We start from the raw sequence: 26,550 nt of genomic DNA, 5'->3' as shown, positions 1-26,550 counted from the left end.
TCGAGCATCGCTGAATTCAGTAGAAATTCCAGTGTTTTAAAGATGACAGGGCTCAATCTCAGAGTCAGGTTAGTAATAGCGTCTCCTGGATCCACTATAAAATATCTTAACAGAACTAATTATTTACTCTCCTCATGCTGTTTAATAGCCACAACATGGGACTTCTATGTTAAATAAAGCTTATTGTTTGTATTCAGGGATGAAACAATACCAGTACTGTTTCAGAGAACTATTACAGGAATGATCATTTTACCAGTACATTCACAGCTGTGCATCTTCTCACCTGTGCTTGACCTGGTGCACTAATGAGCATTGAGACAGGAATGTCAGTATGGACCAACATTGCATTACAATGCTCTCTATTGAGACAAATAACCCAACAGACTTGAAAGATACAAAATATGAAAATATTTATTTACTTATTGTACATTGTCACATACAAAAACATCAAAATACAAGTGCATGGAAACCGAACTGAAGCTGTAATAAAATCACATTAACAAGTGGTGGGCAGGTCTGTGACAATCAGGTGACATGTTTGCCTCTCCCTTAGATGAGCATCATCCTTCAATATATTCTTGCGTGAAAACACTTTTTTATTTTAGTTTTCTTTCTTTAACACACTTCAAAATCAAATATGATTTCATAACCCCATCAAGCTAATCATATATTATCCCCTCAGAAACCTACAAAAGGCCAAAAATTACATTTGTGTGCATCTAGTTTAAAACATTCACAAACTTATGCTTATGCACTTTGACCTTCGGTGAGGGCACACGGATAGGTGTGGGGGTTAGTGTGCAGTCTCCATTTGTACAGCTGTAATATTCAACTGTCACAAATTAGAAGAAAAGAATGCCATTTTCGTTTTGCCCTAACTGATTTGGTTTAGTTAGTTCATAATTGAAAGGAAAATTACTCCCTGGGGACTCCTTGGCTCTGCTGAGGAGATCTGGGTGTCAGGAGAGGGGGCAGCAGCCAGCCTCCTCATGTTTAGACAGCAGGGATATCCTTGAGAAGGTCTTGGAACACCTCTTACACTGGTACTTCTTCACATCTGAGTGTGTCTGCAGGTGAGCCCGCAGGTTGGACCGGTCTGCGAATGCTCGGCTGCAGTGAGGACAAGAAAAGGGCTTCTCTCCTGTAACAACACACAGAGGGTATGTGTCAACGACCTGCACTAAGAAACCTCTACCAGGTGCATGATAAGTCCGGTAGACCTGTCACATCCACTGTATGCTCACTGGAATCTTGCACCACATCTGTGCACAGCTACACGAAAATCAGCTAAGCATTCCTCCAAGAATAGGCACGGGAATAATACAGGTGTGCATTCACGACTTCAGGATGAGTGCCACCAAAATTAAAATGAAGCAGCTTAATACAGTTGTCCTATGCTAACCTGCTGCCTTTCATGCACATCTGTAGAATCAACAGGTTTGTGGCAGGAGGTATAATCAAAATATAGTATTGGATCACTACTAAGGACATCCAGCTGTTGAATGTAACACCACCTATAACTGATAGCAGTCATACATCATATCATGGTGGCATTCACCACACTGCTGCTGCTCCTTTAGAAACACTCACTACTTACAGTACATATAAAATTGAAAGGCTAATGTTATAATATCAACCGATATCTTTATTAATACAACTTATTATACAGGGGTAAAGGTGTGAAATGATTTGGTACCTGTGTGTGTGCGGATGTGTCCCTGCAGCAGCCAGGGCCTGGAGAAGGCCTTGCCACAGAGTTTGCAGACGCAGGGCAGAGTGTGGGTACGGATGTGCATCTTCAGTGCGCCCAGGCTAACATACTCCTTGTCGCAGTACTTGCAATTAAAGTATTTGTGACACTGCCACTCACAGTGCAATTGCCTGTGCTTGGCTAGCCCTGAGAATGTGTAATAGGCCTTGTGACAGTCGAAACATTCAAACTTCTCCTGGGTGCTGGGGGCAAGGCCCAGATGGATTCCCGAGAGACAGCTATTCTCCTTCAAGAGTCTGGAGTCTGTGGAAAGCTTGAAGGCACTTGTTTCCAGGTCGCTGAAGGCGTCTCTGTGAGTAGCCGTTGCCAGCTTCATGGCTAATTCAGTCTGTTGAACCAGGCTGTTCTGTGATGCCTCTGTGTACTGTGGCCGTGTGTCAGTCAGAGGAATCGGGCTGATATCAGCTTCATCAAAACTGGATGTCTGGGTTGTCCCAGCAATAAGGGGTCTACATGCCCACATTCCCAGGGACTGCTCACAGGTGGCAGGTGACAGACACTCAGGCTGTGAAATGTGAGCAATCATGGAGTCTTCTAAAGGGTAAGAAGAGCTCTCTCCTTCTGCAAAGGCACACAGAAATAGTTTACATATACATACAGAGAGGGAGATTGTTTGTTTTTGTTCACTTTCTCGTGTGTGGAAATCAGAAATCAAGCATGAAACCGTGTCATCATGCAAAGGAATCCAAACTAACCTAACATATATGTCACACTGGAGTCTTAAGGTTTAATAATGGGTCTTATTTTACTGCACAATAATTATTTAACACAGAACTAGAAAAAGGTTAAAAACAATTAATATAATTAAATTATTAAAATACATTTAAGAAGGAAATTGCTAGAGGTGTTTTCGTCAGCATTTGAAGAATATTTCGAAATGACCATTATTATTATTATTATTATTTTTATTTTTATTTCTTGGCAGACGCCCTTATCCAGGGCAACTTACAACATAAGTGGAAAAATACAGTTAAGTATTATTGCACTTATATTGTAAGTCGCCATACCATACCCTAAGGAATCAAGCTGTACTGCAATTTGTCTTTTCTGATCTCAATTGATCAGAAAACACTTGTATGCATTGTATCTTAATATTATATTATTTCCAGAATGTAGAAAATGTCATATCAGGAATGTGTTTTACACCAATAACACTACCAATAATACCAACTGATAATATTGTGTTAGTGCAGTATTACAGCATATGCATTCTGATCTTTACAGGAACTGAAAACAAATCCCAAAAATGTATTCTCACTTGTATAAGAAATGCCATAAAACAACTTGCAGATTCAAGAGTGCTTTGTAGTTTTACAGAATGAATTTATTTCTGAACGTTTTGTACATATTCATCATAGTGAGATTAAACTTAATTATCCCAGAGGTATTCAGAGCAGAACGAATAGATTTTATTGTAGGCTTGGTGTATGACTGTTGGAAAAGGAGTGTGTTGAGAAAACCATGTGCTTAAATAAACAGAGTTCCCCTTTACCCAGTCAAACATGAATTAGCACTACTAAACCCATACCAAGGAGAGTTAAGCCACTGGGATACTGAGCAAAACTATTCTCTGTAAAGACTTTCACTGGATTCTGTAGTTATACAATACAAAGTTGCCCTTAATATTATTATTATTATTAGTAGTAGTAGTAGTAGTAGTAGTAGTAGTAGCAAAATCAGCAGTAGCAGTGGTGTTAGTATTATTATTAATAATAAGAGGACCAGGATGAAGCATAAAGAATTGGTTCGCATAAATGACAGAACTTGAACAAAACCGCATTTCAGCCGGATTTATGAGTAAAAGGAGCCTGGAAGGGCCCTAGATTAGCCTCTTCAACACGCTTAATAGGACCCTTCAGATCCCAAAAGGAGGCACTAACAATGAGCCGCTCTTTTGTATGGGACATTTTGCACCTGCTAAACCCCAGCAGCGTTTGCAGTATCCGTGGCAGAAAGTTTTTTTTCTGCTTTATATATATATATATATATATATATATATATATATATACATACATACATACATACATAAGTACTTTAAACAACTATATTCCATGTTTTAAATATATTTATAAATGGATAGACTGACATGCCTCTTTTTAATTCAAACGTATTCAGTTTAATTGAAAACGTCTCGAAAAATCAGATTAAAACTAGTCTACTACTTTCATTCAACAGTGCAAACAAAAAGTACAAAAAAAAGTTTCCTAAACGAATGCAATGAAAATAAGTATAAAAGAATGAATAAATGGACACATCAACTAAAATAAGTTAATCAACTGACTAACTACATGCAATGAAAGACGCTATTAAGGTCAATCAAAAACGAGCTATGGTTTAAGGGTTACCTTTTTTCTGTGATTCCAGTTGACCATAGTTTGGCTTCTTATAAGTCAGGTGTTTCTTGACCAGGAAAGATCTTGGCATTGTATTTGCGCTGGTACTGATGCGGCGGTGTGGGCGCACATGGGCGGCGCAGGCGCTTAATATAGCGGCGCTGCAGGCTGCGTGTCCCGCACTCTTCAGCGGCGCTGGCAGTCAGGTGCACCGGTCATGCGCATTAGCATAGACGCACCAACGGGCCAATCGCAATGGACGGACAAGTGCAAGGGGAGGGGCGCCAGGCGTCTCTCAGCATACCCCAACAAAACAGGTGCATCGCGCTTTATTATACGGCAGTGGTGGTGTCAGTTATCCGGGAATATACCCCCCAAAAAAGTAGCTTATTCTGTACGTGCATTCATTACATAACGTATAGTTATAGAAGACCTAAGAACAGATGTATGAGTATTGTTAATATTTGCACTTTTCCAGCCTAAATGCCTTCCGCTTTGCTAATATCCTCATGGGGCTGTCTATAATGCAGAATGTTGCTTTCCCTATTTAACAAAACAAGCCAAGTATTTGGGGGATACATTTGATTTACAAGCCATACAATACACGCTGCAACAACTATAAAGCTTATAGTACTTGCAGAACTCCAACAGCCCTACAAAAAGAGACATCCATGGTACAGAACAAGTAAAAAAAAAAAAAAAAAAAAAAAAACCTCAAATGAATCAACTGAATGAAAAGATAATCTATTCTGTTAACTGTGCTCTTGTCTGTCTTACAAAATGGCTATCCTGAAGAAGGCCTACTTCTATTTTTCTCAGTTTCTTTCCATATGTCTCCCATTTAGAGCTTTGAAAACAAACAGCATTCCAGGTCAATTCCATCCCACACTAGAGGGTTCCTTTGAGAAGGCCCAGCTCAAAGAGGACAGCTTTATCCTGAGGAGTAAAGCCGGGTGTTGGGAGGTGGTAGTGGGGGGGTGTTAGGAAAACAAGAAACTCTGACCGGACACATTAACATCTGAATACACAACCTGAAAGCCCTGAAAAAAAGGATTTCCTCACAATGCTGGGCAACATCCCTTTTCTTCATGGGCAAGACTGAATCCGAACAGTGGCCTCTACTATTACAGTTAGGTTTCCCCTTAAAGATTCAGTTGATATGAAATTAATGTTCTTTTTATATTTTTAAACACCATATAGAAGTGCAATGAAATGCATTGGTCAAAAAAGGGTTCAAGTGCAATTGGAATATTTGACTGCAAATACTGCATCTGTGATTAAAGCAGGCATTTATACAAAACAGATTTTAAATCTTGATTTTATATTGCAACCCCCCAAACAATGCCCTTGGCCTAAATATGATTCTTAATTTTTACACCATCTCTCGTGCATTGTGTGTACCGACTGTCTTCTTATGGTAACTTTCTTCCTCCAAAGCTATTGATTTGCCAGCCAACCTATGAGGGCTACACTATAGTAATCCATTAATTATTTAGATATATTTTGGGGAGATTTACAACCTGCAGGATGGTTTTCCAAACCACACCTACCAAACCAGTAAAGGGGTACTTCCTAAAGGCAAATGGATTTCAACTCCCTTTCCTTAGACTAAGAGTCTTCAGCACATTATTCACAAAATTGCACCATCTCTGATCTCTCTGGATGTTGAAAATCAACAATGCAGGTAATAAACTTTTCTGATTCTGTACTTGTTAATAAGATACAAGTGATCTTTGGGGGGATGTAGGACTTGAGAGTTCTGTAGGAAAGCCATTTCAACAGTATGGGGGCCATACCAATCTACACTTTAGAAAGCCCACATCAAGATGTTTGGTAGAACACATCAAAAACACCAATAGAAGGCACAATGCCTTAATAAAAGGCATTTAAAGGGTGTATAAGATCAAGCATCCATCTTTCAAATCCTCAATAAGGCTCATCAGAAGTTGAATTGAGCACAAAACGCTGAAGAATACAAACCACAGTATTTATGTAAAAGTACGACCACATGGATTCTCAATTGTAATGCACTTATACAGATTAATGGTTTAGCATTTTGCATATTGTACATGTCTACATACTACCATTAACAGACCACTACAAGAATGTATTTTTTTGATGACCTGCATGATAGGGTTACTGGCAAGTAAAATTAATTTAATAGACTACATATTTTGTTACACACAATTGTGTAGTTCTAAAATAAAATACAGCCCATCTTTCAGGTCATTCCTAGGCCATTTTCTGCAACAGCAGTGAGCACTTCCTCAGCTTTGAATACAGGGTTGTAAAAAGATTTAAAAAATGCCACCATGAAAAACAAATAATGAAGTCAATCTAAAAATAAGTTAGATGGCTTAATGTAAGAAAGAAAATATTATACTTTCATTGAGGAGTTTGCAAAATGTCCTCAGGCTCTTTTTATTAGTACAAATAGTTGTTTTCATGGAATCCATAATTAGGATCTCCTTCAGGTTTTCAATTACTGCCTCAGTTGTGAAGCTGGAGAGGTCTTTCAAATCTTCTGTATTGACAAGCAAAGCAAACCTGAAAGTGTATAGAAGCACTGCCACCTAGTGAGAGAAAGTGGGGGGGAATAGACCCTCATCTTATTTCAATATATCAAGCGAAGATTCTGAACAAAAAGGTACTCAAAAGGGAATTACAATTACTTATGAGTTTACAAATTAAGCATGAAAAGCATTGTCAAATGACTTTACATACTACTATAACCCAGAACAAAATGTGTTATTGCAGCTTTCAAAAAATTAAGGGCAAATGACAATGTTTTAGTTTTTATTTTCACAGATAAATGTCAGTATACCAAACTTAAAAGCAGACAAAAAAAAACATGCACCAAGTATGTGAAAGAACACCTGCCAAATTCACTTCACAATTGCAAGGTGCAAAACTGGAGGAAATGGGTCTGAAGTTGAATCTGTACCAATAATTGCCGACAACCAAGAATAGCTAGCAATTCCTCAGAGAACATGAAACTAAATATTGCCAAACATCTACCTTGCACACAGACAGGCCAAATCAGTTTCATTTTAGATAAATAAAGACAATGGTTGATTTTAGGATTTCTTTAATAAAATATTTGAATTACCTTTCCGACTTCCATCCTCAACAGGCAACAAACTAAGTTACACTTCCCCCTGCCCAACATTAATTAAAATGCATACAAAAGTTGCTTCTTACTTAAAAACAAATGAACCAAAATAAAACGGCAGGCATTAACAAAAACTGGTAGTTCTAAACATTTTAAAAAATAAAACATTTTGAAAGTTACAGTAGTTCTTTGGTTTGTCAAGATACTTCCTTTAAATGTTCAGAAGGGAGGTTAAAGGATAACATATGACCATCATAAATGAAATTAGAAAATACAATATTGAAAGGTGTTCACAATAGCATTAAAGTAGATCAAAAGTTCTCATGCCGATCAAATATTTGGCTTTTAAATGCAACATGTATTCATAGCAATGCTTAAGAAAAAAAATGTAATATTTACAAGTTACTGAAACTGGCTTGTCCTAGACATCACAGGGTAATAAGCATACATTGCTCTGCATGTCACCTTTGAGACCCGTGTCAGTGCCTTAGCAAGAGTTCCCCCCCCCGCATTTACCTTTCAAGGTTGAGGGCTGATCAGAACTTTATACCATTTCATATTTTTTAATATACATTTAAAATCCCAAATATGTAGTATAAACCGCATGGGAGCACAATAGTCAGTTCAAAATCGGGACGTGAACAATTGGGTTTTCAGTCTTCTCCACCACCGTACATGTCAGCCAGTTTCTTGAACCGCGGACCCCACTGGTTAAGGCAGTCATAATCCTGGTCACCTCCTGAACTGGAAGAGTTGAGGGAGCTTAGAGAGCCGGCCTCTGAGCCGCCTCCTTCATAATCAAACACTAGGAGGGAGTCATAGGGAGGAGCAGTAGGGTCATTGTCAGCAGCCTTCAAGTTCTGTGTAAGATGGGGCAAGAGAAAGATACCAAAATTAAAAATCACACTTTCTGCACTTATGTATATATAAAAAGTTAATGATACAGAAAGGCAAGTTACAAGAAGAGAAAAAAAAAAAACATACATCGTCAATGAAATTTCCAATTTCCTCAGGGTTGGCTGGCCGTGGTCGGTACTGTGGAGCAGACATCAGTGGGGGAGCCACATCATTACGGAAGACTTCAGGGCGGTTATCCAGACCTCTGTGCAGCTGGCTCAGATCATAATCCTGTTCGCAAAGACAGCTTCCAAATTAACCTTTTTGCATTTGAAGCCTTTTCAGTTCTCAGTCATTAAGTGTTCACTTCACTAGGTTAGAAATCTGAACACAGATTTACTTGAGACGAGATTGTCAGTCAAGCAAAGTTGTGATCGGAAAACTACAGGCCCGATAAGCAAAGGGATTGTACAGGTAGTGAGTAACCATGGCAGGAGTTCAGATAAGGTGAATATTTTGCTTTATGGAGTGCAGACCAAAACTAACTAGAATTAAAAACGGGTAACTATAATATGTACTTGGAGGAAAAAGGCAGAAAATCCCAACAAGCAGAATGTTCTTTTCAGACCAAACACCAAAAACAAAAAAAAGTCAAAAAGACTATGGGCAAGAGGAAACTTCGACCATCACATGGTGCCTATAGTTGTAGTACAGCAAGATTTCCTTAAGGTCCTATTTATTAACACCTACCTGGTCTTCCTCACCACCACCCTCTTCATCATAATAGTAGACATTGTCACGGATGTCATCCTCTGGAATGAGAGGCTCCTTCTTCACACTGCTCCTTCTTTTGAGGAACATCAGCAGCAGCAGGACCAGAACTGTTGGTTACAGGTACACATAAGCCATTGCAGAGAACCAGAAGCACTCAAACAGATTTTTTTGCATGTATTTAACCTATCTTGTACTAACAATTTGCATTATAAAATATAGAAGCACCTTCCCACTTCAAAAACAAGCCTATAAAATCAATATAGGTCTGTAAACAAGACTTACGCAGTAGTCCCAGAATGGCTCCCAAAATACCCAGAACTCCAGTCAAGCCAACACCTGCAACTCGAGTGTTTTGGCACATGATGTCTGCGCCTTTACAGTTACAAACTTCTGCTTTTACAATATTGTCTTGGTAAAGATCTTCAGCATCATAGACTCTTAAGACAACATTATAGAAATCCTGTTCCAACTTGGTCTTGAGCATCAGTCGAATACCAGTTTCTAAAGGGGGAGGAGGAGTAAAAGTCAGTATACCTTCTACATTTCTTTCAGGTAAAACAGACTGCTCAATTAGAAGTTCAACAGTTTTAATGGCATGGTAACTAGAGGTATACACTACCAACCTATATTCTTAATCAGTTCTGAATAATTTGAGTGATATCAGCTGAAAGCACATTGCTAATATGCCAGAAGTCTGCAGTTGCTTTGTATTACCATCAAGTGGCAGTGTGCCCACAAATATGCATCCTTTCACACATTCTTACTAGGAGATACAGATTAAAGAAATGTAATATTCAATAAACATTTTGCAGGTATGTGCCAACATTTACACACAAAATTACACAATACCATATTTTCAACAGATCAAAGTTATCACAAATGCTTAAAAGGTATAGAGACTTTAGAAATTAAACTATGTATACTGGAAAACTAATTTTCCACCTTAACACAGCACCCAACACCCTGCCTTAACAAAAACACTTACTGGTTTCATTCATTGTGGCAGTCCAGTTATTCCGGGAATCCCCTTGGAGCTCCACACTAAATGGTCCACTAAATGAAGGACCATCCTCATCAGTAATGGACAGCAGTATAGGCTCGGACTCTTCATTACAGAATCTTGCGTCTCTCTGGTCAATTGCTGGAGCATTGTCATTGACATCTTCAAGGCGAATTAGAAGGGTTCCTGTTCCAGTTGCAGGAACTTCATCTGTGGGTCCAACATGAAATACGCACGTTGAGATAACTTGAAAGGCACAGTGAATAAACAAAGCAATACATTTTGTAGTTTTAGAAACAAATGTTACCGTTATCAATGGCTAAAATGAGAGCTTTGTATACGCCATCCTTCATAAATTTAGACTCTCGGTCCATGGGGCTCTTCACTCTGATGAGCCCAGTGTCTTTACTGACATTCAGCCACCCTGCAGGGTCACTTCCTACCCGATACCTGATAGAACAAGAGAAGACCATTCCATAACTACCTTTACAACTTTGATTACATTTTCACTAGAGTGTTAGCCATCAATTCACAGTCAAATACACAAATATCTATCTACACATCCCTTAGTTTGCTCATTGTGTTTAAATGTATTAATACACAATGACACATCTGCAACCTAGGGCAAGTTATCTTTAGTATTTTGTTCAAAGACAGATGTTAGTTCTATGTCCAACAAATAAACCAGGGAACACTGTAAAAGCTAAAAACAATTAACAAAAAGCAAAGTTCTTACCATACAGTCTGCATTCTTGCGGTGTCTGGATCCTTAGCTGCATATGTAGTCAATTCACTATTAACAGGTATGTTCTCTGATATGACAACTGATTTCTCTCTTGGATTAAAAACTGGAGCCTCATTAACATCAACCACATTTACAATAACTGTAGCAGTGGCTGTTGGCAAGCGAGTTGCAAACGGCACGTCATTTTCCACAGTGACCAGTAGAGTATACTTGTCATTTCCCTCAAAATCCAGGGCCTTGAAAGAGATCAGGAAAATATGGTTGAGAAGTCTCATGATTAACAATTTTACATAACAGGTCTTAATGAAGGTAGTACACTAAGATTGAAAGCACAATTGAGGATTATTCACAGCTTTCATACAAGGTAAGGACCAGACCATTTTTTACCCACCTGTCAATTGCAAATTACATTTGCAATACTTGATAGTGGCAATCTAAAGCAAATACATTAAGTTAGTCTGAACGTTTATATATTCAATCTAATTTTACTGTATGCACATTAATAACTTCCTATATTTTATACATGTGCACACACACAAAACAGTAATGGCATTTTCAAACTACATAATAGGATATGCAGGTTTACCTTAGCGGTTGTAATAATGCCCTCCAATTTGTTAGGCGCAGTGCTGACATTGAAGAAGCCTCCTTCGTTCCCTTTGATGATTGTGTATTTGGTGTTCCAGGCTGGTGTATGTGGCTCATCATCATCAGTCACTGGTAATTTCACCACTTCATAGCCCACTTCATTTTCAGGGACTGATACAGCATACTGCAAAGGAAATCATCATCCTAAGCAATGTTTTACAATTATAGGGCAAAACCATCACACAAATAGTTCACTGTTTAAATCAAAGTATGTGCACCAAACTAAGTTGCCAACTTATTTTCTGACCTTACAATATATAAAACTGGTAATTTCAGTACTTCAAAAGGACAAACCATACTGTGAAAGACATTTTCATGCTGAAAGTGTATAAACCCTGTGTCTAGGATAATTCCATATTTTCAAGACTTAGGTTCTATTTTTAATATATAGCTAGCCACATAAACCACACCTGGTTTTCTAAAAAATAAATAAATGCATCTTTTAGACTATCTAGCAAGTGAATATGAAAACAAGTGTAAAAATCATTTAATATTGTTTTTTGCCTTTTAGCTAGGCTTTATTATGAGGAAGTTGTTGGCATAATTTCCTATTATATGTACATTTACTCAAGTTTAGTGTTCACTGTTGTAGGTTATCAAAACTGTTATAGTGATAGGTTGTTACAGTGTCTGTATACTGCATTTTAGTTGAGCTGTACGAGCCAACATCAACAGCATTTTAATGCATTTTGTAATCCGTTTTAAATAATTCAACCCATAGAGCAAGGATAGTTTAAATAGCATATCCACACCCGACTGTTTGGACCAGAGACTGTTGCTGCTCTCAGTAGCAAGTTAACAAGCAAATTATATATACAGCTCTGGGAAACATTTAGACCACTTAACATTGATTTCTGAACTTGGAGTGGTCTCAATTTTTTACACAGCAGTGTATATCTCTATACATCACACAAGCCTACATTAGCCACAAAAATGTTAACACTACACCATACAGTTGTAGTGTACAGAAAGTTCAATTAGAGTCATAATTTACATCATAAGTTGATCATGTATACATTTTCTTGGCATGGGGAATAACTAAATGGATTTAAACAAACTGGTACAAAACAAATTACAATTAAGAAAGACAGTACAGGAACTATAGTGGCTGTCAGTGTCCATTTAACCATCATTTCACTAGAGCAGACAGTCATGTGACATAAGTGCTGACTGGATATGGAATAGGTTTGCTTGAGTTGTTAGGACGTTGTCAGTGGTCATTACACAGGGCAATCTGAGGATTTGGTCGCAAGCTATAGGTTGTTCGTATAGTGTGTGGTGGAGTCACCATTAAAGTGGACACTTTAAATATTAATACAAAAATCACAATTATGTTAATTCTGCCATGATATTAGTTATATATAAAAATCAAACTGACATAATGGAGACCTGATTTTGGCATTTTTCCATACTATAATTTGAATGCTGTAGTCAAGTTTAACAATTATAGGGCAAAATAATCCAGAAATTGTTAGAAATCTAAGTGCACCGATCCAAGTTGTAAGATCTGAATATAAAAATCCACAAAATATCAAACTTACAGAGTCCTTCACAAACTGTGGTGCATTGTCATTGCTGTCTGTTACAGTGATGACAGCAGTGCAGGTGGTGGATAGACCTTGTCCTTGTGTGTCAGCAGCCTGGATGATCAGTTTATACTCTGGGTATTTCTGAAATATAAAAAATATCCGTCAATATCGGGGAATTTGTTTGTTTAAGTAGAGAAAAATTACACTGGCATGATCACTGTAGAACAGGGGTCTATTTTTCACAGAACAGTTCCTGTCACTAACAGATGTAATCATATTAACAAATTTATAGAACAGTAAGAATGCAAGACTGAGGACATACCTCTCTGTCGAGTCCAGGTGAAGCCACACTAATCGCACCAGTCTGAGAGTTGATCATAAACATGTTGTCGTTGGGCAATTTAGGATCCTGGCTGACAATGCTATACACGACCTCACCATTGTACGTCTCTGGATCATCTTTATCAATTGCCAGTACTTTCATAAACTGAGCACCTTAAAACAAAACTGGTTATCAGTTACAGTTTAAGTCTAACCGATATCAAATTTTAGGAAAGCGATACACAAACGAATTACACACAAAATGGAAGACCATCATGGACCACGCTTTGAGAAGCACTGCTCTAAATGAAGCAAGATTATACACAATCCTTTAATAAACAGACTGTCATTTATTAACATAGCAATGCACCAGATACAATACAATTCAGTAAATACTTGTTTTATTAAGCGGTTACAAAGTGCTTGACAAATACTGGTCAGGTAGAAAATGCGGTTACTTAAGTCAACACCTTTATCACTAACCATCTGTCACTAAATTCCTTCTGTGTGGTATATAGAATACAATATTTGCGGTCACTGAAAACCAATCCTACCTGGTTGTGATCCTTCAGTAGCATTGCCCAAGAAGGTGTCCTTTATAAATTCAGGTTTGTTATCATTCTGATCAGATACAGTAATAATGAGTTCCATTGGATCCTCAGCTTTTCCTCCACCCACTGCAATAGCATGAGCCATGAGCTACAGAAAAGATATACAGATGGGTGAACAATTAAAGGAAAAACCAACAAAGTGTCTCCGTAAGGTGTTGGGCACCACAAGCCGCCAGAACAGTGTCAATGCTCTTGGCACAGATTCTATGAGTCTCTGGACTCTACTGGAGGGATGAACACCATTCTTCCAAAGATATTCCCTCATTTGGTGTTTAGAAGGTGGTGGTGGAGAGCGCTGTCTAACACGTCGGTCCAAAATCTCCCATAGGTGTTCAATTGGGTTGAGATCTGGTGACTGCGAAGGCCATAGCATATGATTCATATCATTTCCATACTCAAACCATTCAGTGACCCCTCGTGCCCTGAGGATGGGAGTAGTCTCTTCTAGGATGAAAATGCCCCCCATCAGGACAGAAGTGTTTCACCTTAGGATAAAGGTGATCACTCAATAACTTTAGGCACTGGTCTGCAAAGTTGTGCCTGCGAGAGGTGTCTGCTGTGCCCGCGATGGTTATTCAAAAATTTTAAATAAACTAAGTTTGAGGGAAAAAGCACAAAAAGATTTTAATTCTCAAAAACAATTCCAATAATGCACTGCAAAAATTTTAAAAATTGTTGTCTGGCACTCACTCACAAACGTGCAGTGTAGTGAGAGATCGAGCAGAGTTTCAGAATGACAGGTCTGAGAAACAGGGGCTCAAGTCCAGCAAAATAACGGTCTTTTGGTTGCAGTTACTAAAATAAAAATACATCTGAAGGCGTCTGCAACTTCAAAAGATCCTCTGCATGTTCACAAGTACAGATCTACGCAGGGACGCTTCCCTTTCTTTTGCCGAAGTGCCTAATTAGTCCCGACCACACCTCCTGCACCACACCTCATCAGCCTCCACGGACCACCCTTAACAACATCCCCCCCCCACCCCAGACCGCCAGATTCATGCCCGTGGAAAAAATATTGCGGAACACTGCTCTAAGGGGACAAGTGGAGCCAAACCATGCCAGGAAAATGCCCCCCCAAAGCATAGCACAGCCTCTGAACCCCCTCACTGTAGGGGTCAAGCAGTCAGGTCTGTACCGTTCTATTGGTGTCGCATACACATGCACTCGCCCACTTGTCAAGAATATAGTGAAGGATGACTCATCTGACCATATCACTTTTCTCCACATCACTGTAGATCAGTACCTATGGTTTTTGCACCACTGAACTCTCAAATGTGCATTTGTCTTTGTAATGAGGGGTTTATGCACTGCAGCCCTACTATAATATCCCACCGTGTAGTTCTCGACAGACTGTTCTTGCTGACAGTCTGATCACATCCTGCATTGACATTCTCAGTCACCTGGGAAAGAGTCGCTCTTCTGTTTTTCCTTGCATATCGCAGTAATAACTATGTTCCTCCAGTCGTTTATTCAGGTTTTTAAATTTGTCACCCGGCTGTAGGTTAAAATATGATGCTGGGTTCCAAACTTAACTTAATGAACCTGAACCAAAATATGTCTTCACATAGGCTTTCTAATGTTGTTATAAATATTAATTGAAATCCAAAACAGAATTCGACCAGGCACATTGGAGTTAGAGGTTCAAATCAAAAGACAACATGTAACGTTCTGCAGTTGCACACTGGATTGCAAAAGCTTTGCATTTCATTTATTTTCAGTGGAATCTCAGTTAAGCAGCTAAAATGTACTTGTCCATCACAAATAGTTTCCCAATAAATTAATACTTAGTAATAGCTGCCCCAATTTTTGTGGATCAGAAAAAAAGTCACAATATCACAGACTACATTCCAAACTGAGAGACTCCACTTCTCTAAGGACATTTGACCACTTCAACATTTTTTTTTTTTAATTTTGCTCGTGTACAACTCAAATTTTGCTATGCTTGTAGTATGTCAGAGCATTCTCTCAAATTACATTTTTATTAGGTAAGTGCATCAGAAGATAAGCTGTAGCCTCCTTTTCACAAATTTCATTAAGAAATTCTCTAGGTCTGGGATGCCCCATGATATGATTTCAACAGGTTTTTTTATTTTTATTTAGTAGTAGTCATAACATTCACAATTAAGTGGACATGAAATACATTTCTATAATTTAGAATATCATTGCATCACCAGAGATTGAAAATACAATCACAACTACTAATGGGCAGTTTATTTTGTGTCCAAGGCCCTGAGATTTAACAGTTTCATTTCATTATACATGGTCTGTAGGTGGAACTGAATGTTCATAACCTGCACGGGCATGATGCAAGTCATTTGATTTAATGGCAAGAATAAAAACATTTTCTGAGGCATCTTATTCATATGTACCTGGGACCTGAGACAATTATGTAGTACTCATCTGCACCTGGGTTGTAATAACAGGGGTCATAATCCTCATATGCCAAGTACCCCAAGTATCATTTAAGCTCTTATACAATAGTTTACACATAGGAGAAAACAAATTGGATGAACAAAGGACTGAAGAATTATACTTACAACATATTGATCCTGAGCCTCTCTGTCCAAAGGCTGGGTCACATATACAATTCCACTGTTCCTGTCGATTGTGAAAACTCCTTCAGGTGGCTCACTTGCTCCTGGTCCAGTAATGCTGTATAGAATTTGTACTTCCTTGGCATTACTAGATTTGATCTGGAATTATACATTTGACCATTTGTGAATATTAAAAAAAAAAAAAAAAAATGAAATTGCAAGTAATATTAAGGTTTCAATTTTAGAATACAAAATACAGACAAAAGTAAGATTTAATATAAGTCACCTGAACAACTCTTTGGGGGAAGGGGCCTTTTGCGTTTTCAGGCATATTGAAGGGTGGAATGACCCAGTCTCTCTTTTGCCTGCTCAGGGCTCCAGATGAGAGCTGTGGAAACACCAGCACTGGAACATCTGAAGAGGATTCAACCTGTGAAAGAGAAGGAATTTGTCACCTAAATGTAGCCATTTAAGCAAATTGTAAAATTTGTGAAAACCCTCAAAGATAAAAAGTTAGGGATTCCAAAGGTAGATTCATATTACATATTGGCCAGCATTGCTTCAAATTAGTTACAAATTGCCCACAGAAGTCAAAACAGTACAAAGCTTAATGCCTATACTGTACAAATGTAAGCTTATACATGCAATTACTTTCTCCACTCAAAGCAACAATGCAATATGACTGTTCAATGCAATTCTCACATTAAATGCCAGAACAAATTCAAATAGTTGAACATTATATGAAAATAGATGTGTATACAAAGAGTAGCCAAAGACTATTTGCAAACAATTTAAAATGTTTAAATACAAATCATGGAACCCAAACAGGAAGACAAATTTCAAAATTGGTCATGAAGAATGAAAAGTTGAAGTAATGTTTAACTGTAGTACATATTACCAGAAGGGGGCACTATTATATTACAGTTGCCAAGGGTAAAAGGGAGAGCTGTATTTTGCGATTACCTGTGTAGGAGTGACACCATCTGTGGGGTGGTGGTGGTGACTGGTTCCCAATTTATTTTCCAGTGTGACTCTGGTGCTCAGTTTCTTGCCGTTAGAATCCCATGCATGGACAGCAAAGCTTTTGTGTCCCTCATGCAGGGTCACAGCCCTCTTCAGTTTTATAGTTCCATCCGAGTCCACTTTAAAGCGTGAATCCTCAGAGTTAAAGAGGGCTCTCTTACGGCCCGTGCAGTCATCAAAAGTCACTGTGGAAAGTTATAAAAAATAGAAACAAGGTATTAAAAACTGGCTGCTGCTTGTCTACACATCTGTAACCTAATGCAACCATAATATTCTTATAATTGGCATGTAAAATAAGGCTCAATATATTTATAATAGATTTATATACTGTACTATACAACCATAGACTTGGTCCAATTTCAAAAATGGTAAAAATGGCAGTTTCTTTAAAACCCTTACAAGATCAATACTTGCTGCATGGTATCTACTCTACATTTCTACAACTTAAGTTTTTCTAGTGAACTATAGAATTAACCATGACGTTCACTGAAACCTTCAGATGTAAAACAAAACAAAAGGTCCACCTCTTTCAGTTGGAAATAAGCCTTGGGTGTTTTTTAAAATGGTATGTCATTTTCTTTTGTATGCTTTTATATAAATTTTTAATGTGAAGCAAAACAGCTCTTAAGGATCATTAGCAATCTACTTTGCTGTATGCAGACATTCATAAAATGACTTCCAGGTAACTAATGCTAGAGCTTTCAAAAGGCAGCATGAGCTGAATTCCTGGCAGCTCTCAAAATGGATCGACTGTAAATCTGCCCTTAAACAATTAATAGGGCTAGGTATCCTGATAAGAGCACTGTAGTTTTGCTATGCCATCAATAGCATGTTTTTCCTTAAAATTTTCTTCAGATTAGCCAGAAGCTTTGGAATTGTATATATTCTCTATACTATGTTCACCAAAACAGCATGTCCATTATTAATTTGTGTAAAAAAAAAAAAAAAATTAGGAATTGTTTAGAAGTGCTAATGGTACAAAAGTTACAATGAATTAATAATGGTCTTTGTGTGGGTCACATAAAAGCAGCAAATTGCTTTTGAAAGCACTCTAGAAAACCAGAACTCATTTAAAATAGAACAACAATTCTTCATTTATGAAAAACTAACCAATTACAGAAGACTTAATACTTCCAAAGGACTGGGTATTTCCACTTCAAGCTTTGGTCAGAGACATGAAAACAGTCTAGAGATCAATCTTTCTTTAAAGAAAGAAGAAAGTATTAAAACAATCACTTTGCCAAGATCGGATAGGACGTAGGTCTACTTCGAGTTTATTTAGAAATAAAATACAGGCTTAGAATTTAAGAGGAAATATTTTGTACAGATTAAACCATAAAATGAGATGTGCATACATGATTATAAATACTTGTTTAAGAAATGTTTAGGAGGACTATTTTCTAGAAAGGCCAGTTTGAGTATAGAAGCATATCAATCTCAAGGTCTTCGATCACTGCTTTCAAAACAAAACTAAACTAAGATATGCAAAGGGGTAGGGGGGCATATCGTCGTCTATTGTTATAGACAGACATCTAAGAATATCAGTTTCATAGGCAGGTATGCATCAGAATTGCCTGACAAAAAAAAAACGTAATTGCTCGGAATGTCAAAAGCCTGAAGACAACATTTACCAGCAAGACTTAGCATGCGATTTGCTTACTAGTACAGACTTGTGAGAAAGGACACAAGTAAAATCAGCACCAAACCAAAAGACAGTATCAAAATTTCTCCAGCTGAGGCACTGCAGAAACCAATTAGAACAATGCACCTAAAAATGAGTCCCAACAGACCTTAAGTTTTAGAGGATTTGATTAACCCTGTAAATGAGTTTAGAACAGAGGCTACCCTGTTGCATGAAATCATACCATCATCATCCTTTTAAGGGAAGTAGTTATTCCTTTCATTTCCAGAACATGTTACTTACAGTTTTTGGAAGATCACCAAAAATCTGTAAAAGCATATGAACTTATGGGTGAAAAGACACCTGTCAAACTGCAAACCGTGCATTTCAAATCAAGAATTCAACCTACCCTTAATGCAATTATGCGTATGTTTTTCAAATATAATTGAAATGCAGTCAAATATTGCAAGTAGTTGAAAATATATTTAAAAATAAAATGTATTGTGGAAACTTGCAAAATCAGAACTGCTTTTACTGCACAGATAAATTTTGTCCTCAATTTAACCAAGCAGCAACATTATAACATTATAAGTTAACATATGTAGCCTAAATGGAACATGCATTTTAAGGGTATACAATCAAATACTGCTGCTCAGTACTGATCTTAAAACCAAATGGTGGAAAATGAAAGACTACATTTTATATGATAGTGTTTGCTCCGATTGGCAAATAATTAACTACCAACAGTCAAAATGAAAGTCAAACGAAAAAGGAGCAAAGGGCAGTAATCCAAAGGTAGGCATGTGTGTGTGTGTGTGTGTGTGTGTGTGTGTGTGTGTGTGTGTGTGTGTGTGGGGTGGAGGCAAGGGGACAACCATGCAAGCTTTGTACTAAAACAAAGGAAAAAGCAGTACTTTAATACTTTAGAACACGTTTCACAATTGACCTTAAAGTTGAAATTGGGGGGGCAGATAACTGTTAGAAATATATAAAGACAAATGCACTATGGGATTTATGCTTGCAGAGACTATGGAAGACAAACCAGTTTCTCTCCAGGTGCAGTCACGCACACACCTGCTCAGACACGCCCAGTGAAACAAACTTTTAGCACTTCCGACTGATGAGATCACATTCAGAGCGTTTCATAGTATCGATTTACTCATAGTTCTCCCCATGTAAACCAGGGAGCTCACCATTTTTTTTTTTTTTTTTACAATTTCATAACAATTCAAATGGATTTGATTACTGTACATTTTATTCAATATCCATTCCATAGGGAACAAAAAATACATGAGACTTTGATAACCTCTTAAAGCTTTTTTTTTTTTTTTTTTTTTTTTAATACAAACAAAATTGCCAAAATCCATTTATCAGCAATGACATCGTCTTCTCTGAACCATTCAAGTAAGGAATCTCAGTCAACAAGGTTTCTCAGAAACCAAGATTACAAAATCAATCTACTGAACAGTAACAAAGTAAATTATAATTAATAAATTGTGAAATAATAAAAAAAAGATACTAATGTCCTTTACAATGTGCTGTGTGGGTCAAAGTGTAATCATATTCAGCCTTCTGTATATTTGCATTGTTCACGATGAGTATTTGAGCTTTGTTAAATCATTCCTTTGTATCAGATGAAATGCCCCAAAAAAGTAAGAAAAAAAAATGCTCAATTGCAAGAATTTTGTGCTTATCCACCTAAGGTGTGGCAAGTGAATGATAACCTTCACACCTAATGCTCTCTAAAGATAAATCAAAATAGGGAGGGTTCCATGTTAGCAAACCGCTCAAAAAGACTATCAGGTAATGAAGAGAGCCGTGACCTGCAGAAACTGAAATATCTATAAAGGTTAAAATAAGAAATTAAGGACTGAGCAATAATCTAATGCAAATCCAAGATTACAATACATGAAGTGCAAATCTATATTGTTCAGCTGATCAGAGCTAAAACCAGGGGAACTGCTCCAGTGGTAAAGGAAGGCTTCCATAATGTCAATAGTATCATGGTTTTAACACTTAAGGACACTTTAAAACATGTTCATCTTTGAAAAAGGGTGAGTTTTTCCACAGTATTTCCAACAACCAATATGCACATTTTATATTCTTTGGAGCAGGTCTCCTCAGTGGAGCCAAATCAACCAACTACCTTCCAGGTATAAATCCAGCTTGATCCACTCCCTGTCGACCTAAACTTTTCCCTCTGCTGAATGCAAATCCATCATGCAGTGAGTTTTTAAATTTGTGATAGGAAGGCAGGCTACCAACAGACTCCTATAGAACATCATGGCTCCAAATAAATTAAGATTAAAAGAGTGGGGCCACAATCCCAATATCTTGAATGCATATATATATACAACTAACTGCTTTCTTGGGAAGTACGACTCAACCTCAAGACAATTCTTTCATCAGGTAAAATGTCCTCAAAGGAATTAAGTTTAATGGAGGAAATGTCATGACTGAATTAAACTGGCAATACAAATCTAATTAGGCTCAAGTGAACGTAACTGCTTTAGGTTATTGAATCGTCTTACCTTTACCGACTATCCTGCCCTTCAGCAGATGTCTCCGGTCTACCTTGAAGATGAAGTGGTCTGAAGTGAAGCCAGGCTGACATAGTGGAGCCTCTTCACAAGACACTGATGCCAAAACCTAAGAAAGGTTTGAAAAACACACATTAAAAGATCCCTCACTGGACTGTTAAAAGGGAACAAAACGTCTAAACCTTTGATACGCGGTGTAGGATATTATTTGTCCACCATTATGCATCTGTTCTACATTATCAGGTAATGAACATCAAAACGACTATTGGAGATGGGGATAGTGAATTTATTAACACTCGAAAGACATTTCACATGGAAAACCTGCACCACAAAAGTTGCAGGTACGTGATGACGTCACCGACTTGGTGCCGAAATAAACACTAAACAGAAGGATTGCGTACATCAGGCTTTATAAAAAGATTAGTTTCCAAACATTTTTAAATTCATACAAGACATTGCTAGTTGAATTCTAACCGCAAAATGAAACAATTCGATAGGTTTACAGAAAAAGTACTACAGTCGCGTATAATATAGGATTTAAAAAAAATATCCTTGTTATTTAATTGCCTTTTGATATACGTGTTCACCTGCTCGTTATCATTTGGCGGATACGAATTCAAACCAGCTTTTGTCGCGATCCTCCTTTGTTTCACAGTTTCCTTGTTTACAGTAACACTCTATAAAACCCACACAAGACTTACCTGTACCAACGCAAGGATCGCTCCTAGCCGCAAACTCCTTATACTCCCCATCGGTTGGAAACGAGTTGTATGAATCCCCTTTTCGATGTGAAACCTTTATAAATCAATCCCTCGGCTTGTTCCCAGGTGTGCAGCGCTCCGTGCCCACAGGTAGTCCCACCGAAAGTGCGCCTCGGCCGGCCGCTCGCAGGTGACTTCACTCAGTGACGTGTCATCCGGCGCCGCCCCTCGCTGACTAACGTCTCCAGTCTCCAAGTATGGGCAGGATGCTTCACTGCACACCTGCGCACAGGTAGATTGTGATCAATGCCCAGGGTCCTAAAACCAGGTCATTCCCACTTCTGTGAAATCCCCCGTTTAAGAAACAGGAAACACCCACAGATCCAGCTCCCTTTTATTGCTGGGAAATTCAACAACTGTAGTACAATGTTTGTATTCATCAAAACGACCGCTGTGGGGAGGAAACTGAATATACTATTAAGCAGTATCCTATTTCACAGTGACCTATTTATGTCTTTCTGATCTCCTTTTAATTGAAGTCAATAATTAGAAGTTCTTATTTTGTAAATGTAATCATATTTTCCACAGTAGGCCTACTGTACTGTACTGTTTTCAACCCTGACAATTATGAATATATCAGTGTTTACGGCAGCTACCAAAAATAAAGATAAACATAATAATGCAATTCTATAGGTGTGTAATTATTTTGTCCAATTAAGAATATAGGTCTACCAGAATGACTTAATGACTTTAGTTGCCTAAAGTCTAAGACACAACAAGTGAACAACAATGCAAGAAAAAAACATCTGCAAAGAAAAACACTCCTTATTGATACTTTCTCCTAATTCAGTTATGGATGCATTTACAGTAATGCATAATGCACTCTCGTTATGAATGTACCCATGGCTGCTATAAACAAACTGACATCTTTATAATCTTATTAGCAATATTAAGCAATGGATAAGTGCACCCCATTGTGCTGAACATATTTTAATCCAGTTCAGTGTCTAATCTGCTGAACCAACAGGAAACAGGCTTTTAAAGTTTTCATGTCTTTTCATATTGCCACACAGAAGGTGATTTCTCTTAAAGATAACAAATAGTACCACACAAACCAAATGTAAATTACCAGGGAATATTTAGCTGCACAATAAAACACTAGTGTTGACAGTGTACAAATATGTAGCTGGTCAAAGTGAATAGTGAAATAAATAGATATACACTGCTGAAAGTACCAGTGAATTTGCAGAAGGAAATACGATGATCTCCATAGCAGGGTAGCTCACACACATATTGACAATATTCTAAGAGGCTATAACTAATGATCTCATACTGACTCAGATAATAATGAGCTCAGAAAGTGATGCGACTGTCAATTGAATGTAAATACACATATATAGCATACTTGGTCAACTATAACATGCTAACAGACTCTCTAAATAATGAGGGCGCTGGCACTTCTCATATTGATATCTTTATTAACCAGCTGTAAAACACTGATACTATACGAAGGGAGATATAAACAAATCATCCCATTGAAGACATGTTTAAAGGCCCACACAGTTATTTATTTAGAATCAAACATACATGAATTGCCGATTTCTACATTTTGTGAAGAAAACATTGTTCTAAAAACATAGGTTCATACAAGGATGTTCGTGGTTATGAGATCGATTGGGAATTTTAAGCAGATGATTTGAGCAAGAGATTTTTTAAATTAAATGCCATTGTTATTTTAAACAAACATTGCAAGAAAATAATCATTTAAAGAAGATTTTAATAATCACACACACAATCAGCACAGGATGTAATTAGACTTATTTCCCTGAGGCCAATCTTGCCCATCAAGCTTAGGAGTGAGCACACCCATCAAAATTGCTCTACATTCTCTCAGGTGCTAAAAAAATCGTACTGCCAAGGGACTGGAAACATGAACATAAACACTTCCAGCCATTTTTCGAAAATCACACCAGAAAGTGTACAACTTTAAAACTTTATTATTTAATAATTTGAAATTAATAGTTAAACAACTCCATGTATTATTTAAAGTATTCAAATGTTTATGTTCAAATATGAAAATATGTTTTCTGAAGACACCCTTACCTTAATGAATAGATTGTACACATGCAGACAGACTGTGTATACTGGCTTCAAAATGCTCACACTATACTGAATAGCACTATTCAGTTCCTTGTTCAGAGCGCAACCCTTCAAGATCTTAGAGCCTACCCTGTTCAGGACTGAAAAGCCATTGGAAGGTCTTATTTATAGTATAGTGCATTTACTAATACATATTAAATACAAATAATACAGTCTATGTTTACAGTTAGTATATGCCATCCCTATGGTATTAATTAAATAGAACAACAATTCTTCATTTATGAAAAACTAACCAATTACAGAAGACTTAATACTTCCAAAGGACTGGGTATTTCCACTTCAAGCTTTGGTCAGAGACATGAAAACAGTCTAGAGATCAATCTTTCTTTAAAGAAAGAAGAAAGTATTAAAACAATCACTTTGCCAAGATTGGATAGGACGTAGGTCTACTTCGAGTTTATTTAGAAATAAAATACAGGCTTAGAATTTAAGAGGAAATATTTTGTACAGATTAAACCATAAAATGAGATGTGCATACATGATTATAAATACTTGTTTAAGAAATGTTTAGGAGGACTATTTTCTAGAAAGGCCAGTTTGAGTATAGAAGCATATCAATCTCAAGGTCTTCGATCACTGCTTTCAAAACAAAACTAAACTAAGATATGCAAAGGGGTAGGGGGGCATATCGTCGTCTATTGCTATAGACAGACATCTAAGAATATCAGTTTCATAGGCAGGTATGCATCAGAATTGCCTGACAAAATAAAAAAAAAACGTAATTGCTCGGAATGTCAAAAGCCTGAAGACAACATTTACCAGCAAGACTTAGCATGCGATTTGCTTACTAGTACAGACTTGTGAGAAAGGACACAAGTAAAATCAGCACCAAACCAAAAGACAGTATCAAAATTTCTCCAGTTGAGGCACTGCAGAAACCAATTAGAACAATGCACCTAAAAATGAGTCCCAACAGACCTTAAGTTTTAGAGGATTTGATTAACCCTGTAAATGAGTTTAGAACAGAGGCTACCCTGTTGCATGAAATCATACCATCATCATCCTTTTAAGGGAAGTAGTTATTCCTTTCATTTCCAGAACATGTTACTTACAGTTTTTGGAAGATCACCAAAAATCAGTAAAAGCATATGAACTTATGGGTGAAAAGACACCCGTCAAACTGCAAACCGTGCATTTCAAATCAAGAATTCAACCTACCCTTAATGCAATTATGCGTATGTTTTTCAAATATAATTGAAATGCAGTCAAATATTGCAAGTAGTTGAAAATATATTTAAAAATAAAATGTATTGTGGAAAATTGCAAAATCAGAACTGCTTTTACTGCACAGGTAAATTTTTGACAGATACTAGAAACATAGTAGTAACTGGAAGATGTTAGATTTTAGTTACAATACTGAAAACCTAATTGTTGAACTGCATTATCAAATACTACAATACAATCTACCCCATATCCTACTCCGTAAGTGGAAAAAGTTATTTTACCTTCAGTCTCTGCTTCTCTTTATCTTACTTGTTAGGCATCTGAAAAAAGAAAAAAAAACACTGGCAAAGGAAAATATCAGGAATATCAGGAGTGAACGAAAGTAAGAACAAACATATTAGGGCTGACATATTGACAGAGAAAATCATAACTATTCCTCAATCATTCATCTGTACTATATAACAGGATGAATACTGAAACATTAATTTTTATAAATAACTGAAATAAAAATTGAGGTGCACAATATCATACCTGATGACATAAGATTATATTCCTTTTCTGCTACTGTAGCTAATCTTGAGATGTGGATCTTACTCCTCATTCCCAGGGATTGCATGCCGTCCTGATTAGTTATTAAGATATCAATAATGCAGCAGGAACAGTGTATGCATGGAAGTCATTTACTGCTAGTCAGTTAAAGACATGTCAGCATGGATAGTTTTCAGTTCCTGTGATACATAACAGTGCTCTCATTATCCTCATGATACATTGTAACTAACGCCATGGATTCACTGGTGGAGGCACATGGGGAAAGTAAGCACAGCTATTTTTGTTAGATGCCTAGTTATAATTACTTATTACAAACATAAGTAATAAAATCATCTTAGGAGATTGTCCATTACCCCACCCCCCCACCCCACACACACACAAACACACACAAACACACACACATACACACAAAGACTTTATTTTATCATGTATTGACTACACAGTTCAAAATACTTGCTCCTGTTATTTTGAATCAGGAGTATATCCAGAAGCTTTTTCTCAAAGGACAACAAATAGACTTCGATCCACATCAGAAGCAATCCCATTTTAATGTGTAAATATACAATACATAATGTTT

At 37.3% G+C, this 26,550-nt stretch overlaps 2 protein-coding genes across 2 annotated transcripts; both read right to left on the bottom strand.

Annotated features, from left to right (window-relative positions):
- Window positions 1-393: 393 nt before the first annotated feature.
- On the bottom strand, window positions 394-4,232 carry snai3 (snail family zinc finger 3). The gene is made up of 3 exons (XM_066713758.1): window positions 4,117-4,232; window positions 1,697-2,332; window positions 394-1,141 (listed from the first exon to the last, which is right to left on the bottom strand). Exons 1-3 carry the CDS (start codon window positions 4,193-4,195, stop codon window positions 960-962), a joined length of 897 nt encoding a protein of 298 aa, XP_066569855.1. The 5' UTR covers window positions 4,196-4,232; the 3' UTR covers window positions 394-959.
- Window positions 4,233-6,883: 2,651 nt separating this feature from the next.
- LOC136758969 (B-cadherin) lies at window positions 6,884-26,086 on the bottom strand. The gene is made up of 18 exons (XM_066713743.1): window positions 25,956-26,086; window positions 25,706-25,744; window positions 22,101-22,382; window positions 21,391-21,508; window positions 17,179-17,423; window positions 16,502-16,645; window positions 16,219-16,374; window positions 13,625-13,769; window positions 13,072-13,244; window positions 12,762-12,890; window positions 11,159-11,344; window positions 10,564-10,808; window positions 10,135-10,277; window positions 9,813-10,037; window positions 9,110-9,328; window positions 8,804-8,934; window positions 8,201-8,344; window positions 6,884-8,076 (listed from the first exon to the last, which is right to left on the bottom strand). Exons 3-18 carry the CDS (start codon window positions 22,149-22,151, stop codon window positions 7,870-7,872), a joined length of 2,661 nt encoding a protein of 886 aa, XP_066569840.1. The 5' UTR covers window positions 22,152-22,382; window positions 25,706-25,744; window positions 25,956-26,086; the 3' UTR covers window positions 6,884-7,869.
- Window positions 26,087-26,550: the final 464 nt, after the last annotated feature.

The sequence above is a fragment of the Amia ocellicauda genome, chromosome 9, assembly GCF_036373705.1.
Source record: "Amia ocellicauda isolate fAmiCal2 chromosome 9, fAmiCal2.hap1, whole genome shotgun sequence".
In the NCBI taxonomy this organism is placed as follows: Eukaryota; Metazoa; Chordata; class Actinopteri; order Amiiformes; family Amiidae; genus Amia; species Amia ocellicauda.
The sequence above is the reverse complement of the archived record's forward strand: the minus strand, read 5'-3'. Positions and strand labels throughout refer to the sequence as shown.